At 39.0% G+C, this 6,964-nt stretch overlaps 1 protein-coding gene across 1 annotated transcript; it reads left to right on the plus strand.

Moving 5' to 3' along the window:
• Positions 1 to 817: 817 nt before the first annotated feature.
• LOC149300826 (cytochrome c, testis-specific-like) lies at positions 818 to 1,469 on the plus strand. The gene is made up of 2 exons (XM_089484868.1): positions 818 to 986; positions 1,321 to 1,469. Exons 1-2 carry the CDS (start codon positions 818 to 820, stop codon positions 1,467 to 1,469), a joined length of 318 nt encoding a protein of 105 aa, XP_089340994.1.
• Positions 1,470 to 6,964: the final 5,495 nt, after the last annotated feature.

Raw genomic sequence — 6,964 nt, forward strand, 5'->3', positions numbered from 1 at the left:
TTTTTTTGGTGTAAATTTATTTTATTTTTTTCTCTCTTAGAAGTATTCATTTTATATGAAATATTTTCCGTTCATCTTTTTAGTATTGCCAATATCTTGCATATTAAATCACCTTTCTGATTTTTTTTGCTTGTGTGTTGAATCGATGAATGACATTAAATTCAGTGAATGAATGAATCAGTTCTTTAAGGATATGCCGATATTTAAAGTTACTGGGTTTTTTGTTTTTGCTTGTGTGTTGAATGGATGAATGAAATTGAGTTCAATGAATGAATCAGTTCTTTAAGGATATGTCTGATATTTGAAGTTACTGATTCATTCCCCCTCCCCATTATTATTTATTTATTTTAATTTTTTATTGGCGCTGATTGAAAAAAAAAATATTGAAATGGGTCCAAGGGCATTGGTATTAACCCTGTCCTGACCATTGCCTGATCCAATATTATACATTCTGTAGCACCACATGTTTGTTAATGACTAGCTGAACTTTAAACTCATTCTACCAAGTTATTTACTCCTTTGTAACTCATGTATGTTCTTTGATCCTTCTAGAAGGTTGTGTAGATCACTGGGCCAATTCTTGTGTTGTCTACAGGAAATTCATTGGATGTGGGGGAGGGGATCCTGCCTATTGCTATGTCTGATTGTTAAACCTTTACTACTGATGGCAGCTTTCTAGTCTGTTTTGATCTTTACTATCTATTTTTATATATTGTAAACTTTAAAAAAAAATGGAGAGGCTGACTGGCAAACCCCATGTTTAAACCTATTTTACTGTTACGCAAGTTGTTTTTTGTTTTTTTTTGTAGTTGGAAAAATGGGAGACGTTGAAAAGGGCAAAAAGATTTTCGTCCTGAAATGCTCCAGCTGCCACACTGTTGAAAAGGGAGGAAAGCACAAGACTGGCCCAAATCTCTATGGGATATTTGGGCGCAAGACTGGGCAAGCAGAAGGCTTTTCTTATACAGATGCCAACAAAAACAAGGGTACGTGTTTATAATAATATAAATATGCAGCTATTTTGATTTATATCCTTCTCATAATGATGGCTAAAGCATAATCTGTAGGATTAACAAAATGAGCCTAAGTGAACACTGATCATTTTATAAGGGACTTTAATGGGACCCTAAATTCAGATGTAATTTTTTTTTTTTTTGCAACCGTTTAAGTCTCATTATCAAGTTATATGAAAGTTTTATCCAAGTAATGGTGTAATTGTTTATGATTTGGAGTCCATGGACCACTTAATATCGATCATGCTAGTTGCTACTACTTTTTGGCAATTGACATGTCTAACTATTGATTCTGTATCTTTTCTAGGTATCACTTGGGATGAGAAAACACTCTTTGAGTATCTAGAAAATCCAAAGAAGTATATCCCCGGGACAAAGATGATCTTTGCTGGAATAAAGAAGGCGAGTGAAAGAGACGACTTAATAGCATACCTCAAACAAGCTACCTCCAGCTAACAACGGCACCTGCTGCTTTATTTATTTTATGGCATTATGCGTGATGAGATCATTTTAAATTTTATATATATTTTTTATTTGTACTGTCAGTGTATCATAGATTATGTCTCATCAACCAGATGTAAACACAATGTAGCAAATAAATTCGGCAATGTCAATATGATCCGACTGTGAAATGTTGCCACCATTAAAATAATTATCCCAGTTATGTGTTTTCCCTTTAATTTATAAAGGGGGGAAAAAAAGTATCCTTACAATAAAACTTCGTATTTTGGTGTAGCTGGAAATGTAGGTTTTTGTTCACTTTTCTTCTTCTTGATGATACTGATATCTGCATTTGGCAATTCTTGCTAATTTGATCACTATCTTTTAAATATATATTTGGTCACTGTGTGAACATTTTGCCTCTAATTCTATTCTATTCTCTGCACTTCCTACTGTGATAGGGCGCAGTAATTTATGTAGGGGGAGAGGTGACAACCGGGTGGTGCACTGCCCACAAGGAAAGGGCATTTTGTGAGTACGTGGGGTGGTTTAAAAGTATGTGCTCTTTGATCTCCAACAGGCCAATTTCCACTATAGAGGCTGTGCCAGCTTAGCACAGCCTCCATAGACTTGAAATATTAAAAGGTGCTGCGTGCCTTTAAGATACGGTACAACGGGATATGATGCCATATCTCAAAGCTCTGTTTCTTAAAGGTGCTTTGTGCCGGAGACTCCGACTGCAAAGGGGATTAGGGGCGCTGCTGTAGGGCAGGCCCACAGGAAAATACTATATTTATTTTAAACCATAACCTATTTATCCTTATAGAGCAATCCTATGGTAATTTTACTGGGCCAATTTTTTTTTGGGGGGGTTCATGTTTTCAAACAAACATTACACTTATCACATACACAAAATGAAATCATACTTATCGCAGGACAGTCACTTTCTACCCATCTTGAAGTAAATAAAAACATAGGTAAATGTTAAAGAGAAGCCCCCCACAAGCCTGTCTTAAGCATTACATATGTTAAGTAACATATACTTGTCAATTTAAATCTTTTATTTTACTTAGTTGTAGCTTTAATGGGAATACCCAACTACCCATAATCCTCTGGTACTCTTAAACATCTGACTGAACAACCTAGAAGCCTAGAACTTAGAACCTCTGCAGTGATGATGTCGCATGATCGGTAGTGTGTGACATCATCATCTAAGTAGGGGGACCTTGTATTTGCAAATTTGTGCCCTTTTTTTCCGCAATACACCTGGTGTCTGATGTCATTGGAGGATGTCAAGGCTTTGCTTGGTCTGTGGTCTTGCTGGGGAGGTGACGCTGGAGACTTAAGAGACAGCAGCCTGTGAACATGGAGGGAGTTTTAAAGCCCTAACTATTACATACTGTGTGTGCAGCCAGAAATGTATGTTAGCATGATTGTCTAAGTGTGTGCTAGTGCACATGTGAGTTACCGGTTGACTGCTCTGGTCAGGTGACCATATATTTAAAATTAACTCCTTGGAAAATGTAATCAAATGTATTATTAACAATTTGATTTTAAGGGTAATAGTCACTACATTGATGTCATTTTTTGGCATACAATAACAAATGTGGTTTAGAAGAGTTCTTCTCATACACCACCACTAGATGTCTCTGTGTAGACTTTGTTTTCCAACTGATGGAGTTTGTAAAGGTTTACAGATGTATTTCCTTCTTTTTTTTTTCTTTTCATTTATTCATTTTTTAACATAAAGTGGTGTATGGAGTTAGAATGTCACACACTTTCCTCGATACTTTGGAGGTAATGTATAAAGAGCAACTCTGGCGCAAAATGAAAGACTGAATCAGCAGCAGAGGCGGACTGGAAGTGATTAGGCGCCTGATGTCAGTGCTGCTAATGGCTGGAGATGCGTCTAGTGAGTACAGGGTGCCAATGGCCAGTGGCCCATCACGCATATGCCCATTGTGCCAGATCGCCAGTCCGGGCTGATGACTAATACACTGCGGATTTAGACAATAATTTATCTTTATTAATAATACCAATTCATGTAAGCAAACCATACACCGTGTTTTTTGTGGTATCCTTTATTTCTATAAAGTGTGCTTACAATGGAAATATGTTATGGTGGCACTTTGTAGCGGTGGAGATTTCGTTTCACCATTGTATTTCATATGTGCATTCATGGACTGTTATGTTTGTAAATAGCATATACATGTAATTGTCGTGTGACACAAAAACAAGCTCTGAGGTAGTTTCCAATAGGAATGGGGGAAAGCTTCTGTCTCAGTATTATTTTATGTTAGTAAACCTGCAAAGGAAACAATAATGACAGATCTCAACAGGTTTACTTCTTAGCATAAAGAGTGACGGAAATTGTTTTGTCCAAATGAAACAGCACCATTAAACCAAATATACAACTGCAGACAAACCAGAGAAATTATTTTCCTTTCTGCCTTGTGGTACCAAAATCAGTCACTAGGGGGTCCTGCACATCTGCAAATGCCAAAAAGGCAGTCATCTTTTTAAGTGGTTCCTTCCTAACCCTATGAGAAGAGCAGACAGAACATAAGAATGCAAGACTTGTGGAGACACAATGACCAGCTGGGACAATAATCTTGTTGTATTTGCAGTGGTGTATTTTGGTTTTGTGCTGCCCTAGGCAAGACTAAACTCGGGCACCCCCCTAATCTAAAATTGGCCCACCCCTTCCTGTCAAGACCACACCCCCTGATTAAGACCCACTAACCATAACTGCCCCTAAATTAATCCTAAAGACCCCATTAACCATAACTGCCCCTAAATTAACCCTAAAAACCCCATTAATCATAACTGTGTCCCACCTCCCCTAACTTTCAGCAGCACGAATATTAATTTTATACTTACTGTTAGATGAGTTGCTGAGCAGTGTGGACGCTATAAGGAAAGGGGCGGGGCCAATCGTCAGTGTGACTGCAGGGAGGGACTGGGAAGTAGTAACTGCTGTGAGTGACATTGAGTGATCTGATAAATTGGTTCATGAATCAATTCATTTCAATGAATGACTCGAAATGAACCGATTCATTTTAAAGATCCGACCTTCCCATCACTAATGAGAGAAACAGAGACCTGTTAGGGGTGAGTTTGGATAAGAGGGTAGATATGTAGGGGGGTGCAGAGTTGTTATGGGTCTGTAGGTCAGGGTTTGAAGTTTGAATTTGATTCTGGAGGGAAGGTTTCTTTAGGATGGTAGAGATGATGGCATGTTTAAATGGGGATGGGATACTGGTTAGGGCTGGTGTAAGGATGCCAGAAAGCATAGGAGATTTTAGGATACAGGGTCAAGGGGGCAGGTGGTGTGGTTGGAGGACAAGAGGACCTCAGAAACTTTAGTAGGGGTAACTGGACTGAAGCACTTAGGAATGGCTTGTGGCAAGGAGAGGGTTCAGGGTACAATAAAATTAACACCATGGGGGAGTATGTTATCCCTGATGGTGTCAATTTTGTTTTTAAAATAGGTGGCAAGTTCTTGGGCAGAGAAGTTGGAAGGTGAAGGAGGTACTGGAGGACAGAGAAGGGTATTAAATGTGGTGAACAGACATCTAGGGTTATGGGAAAGGGAGACGGTTAATGAAATAAATAAGGTTTGGAGCTGATGTATAGGAACATAGCATGAGTTTATAATGTGTAAAGGTCTTCAGGTGAGCGAGACTTCCTCCACAGGTGCTCAGGTGTATGTGAACAGTTTTGAAGGAGATGGGTCTGTGTGGAATGCCATGGCTGAGGTGGATCGTATGGGGGGTGGCGCACAGTTACAGGAGCGACCGTATCTAGAACTGAGGCAAGAGTATGGTTATACTGAACTGTGGCAACATCAGGACAGGAGGAGGTAGAGGTGGTTGAGAAAAGTGGCAGAAGTGTGTTAGTAAGCTGTGGATATGTATGTTAGAGTGAGTGTGTGTTAGCATGTGTGTGTCAGTTATTTACAGAAGTTATACAGTTTGTGTGAGGCAAAGCTAGGGGCAAGGCTGGCTCCACACAGTCTTTGGCGATCAGGAGTTGGCAGATAGTGAGCATGACCAAACCTTCCTCTCCAGACCTGAGAAACTGACCAAGAGTCCCAAGAAAACCTGAACAGTTCCCACTTCAGTTGTTACAGTAGGCGTGGAGAACTGCATCTCATTCTATATTCTCATTGTAATTCTGAAATAGACTTGGTTCAAATCAACCAAAAACAATACAGACAATTTCTCATTTCGCTACTGGTGCGTTCGCTTTCGGGCAACAATTTTTCCTGCCCTTTGGTTTCAGACATAATTTGGAAGGCTTTTTCAATTGAGAATTCACTTACCCACTCCCACGGTTTCGCACACTCTTTAACAATCACTCTAATCGCTCTTACTGACTCTCTATCCATGTCTCCCTACTTTCTCTGCCGACCACTTTCGTGTCCGTCTCCTTTTCCACAGCTTCTTCTTTTACATCTTCTTGTTCTTCTGTCTTTCTGCGCTTCTCCCCAGTTTCAACTCCATTAGTGAGGCCTCCCCATGACTTTTCCAAAAGGGCAGAACCTCCGCAGTTCTATGTATAATTTTTATTCATACTTAATAAGTTAACATTTTTCATATTTGATTACCCCTCTAACCATCTATGGCTGGCTGGGGCCTCTACTTTGACAATTAATTAAGGGTATACAATGATGGTAAGAGTTCTTTTACCCATACTCCTCTGCCTCCCTCTTCCCACAGTACCCATACTCCTCTGCCTCCAACCCTCCCCCGTGTCCTCTACCCTCCACACTCTAATGCCCACACCCAAGACATGAAAAAGGAAAATCACATTACTGATCTATCTGTGTTTTATTGTTAACAATTTATTATTGGCAGTCTGGCATAGGATACAGATAGGAGCACTGAAACTACATTTCCTGACATATCTGATCATCTCTGGAAACTGTAAGAATTTCTTATGACTGGCAATGATACAATCACATTATGTGAGCTGGTTGTTAAGTAGTTATTATTACAATAATACTCTCACCATTACTTTGCAAGCCCAGCAAATATATAGGACTTAGCAAATTTGAAAAATCCTTACAATTTTTACACCCCGTTGAATAAATATTACCTGGTATGCTAAAGTACTCCTTTTTTAGATACATAACATAAAAAAACATAATTATGTTACTTTTATGTTAAGGTAAGCTGGCCAGAATTTTAAAAACTTGTGGACATTGACTTTTGAATTTTTTGATTTCAACAAGGAAAAGAAGGAAGATTTATGCACTGTAATAGTAATACCACCCAAGTGTCACTATTTAGAAGGGTAATCCCTCTTTAAGACCAAAACCACTGTCTCTCCTCCCTTTATGTGCTTTTTTAACCCCTTCGAGACAAAGGCTGATTTTACTTTTTGTACCCTTTGTGACAATGGCCTTTTTAACATTTCTGCACTGCTCGTGTTTAGCTGTAATTTTCTTCTTTCCCGTTTACTGAACCCACACACATTAGATATTGTTTTTTTCAGGACAAGAAGGG

This window comes from Sceloporus occidentalis, unplaced genomic scaffold (assembly GCF_023333645.1).
Source record: "Sceloporus occidentalis isolate IW3139 unplaced genomic scaffold, rSceOcc1.0.p SCAF_23, whole genome shotgun sequence".
Taxonomy (NCBI): Eukaryota; Metazoa; Chordata; class Lepidosauria; order Squamata; family Phrynosomatidae; genus Sceloporus; species Sceloporus occidentalis.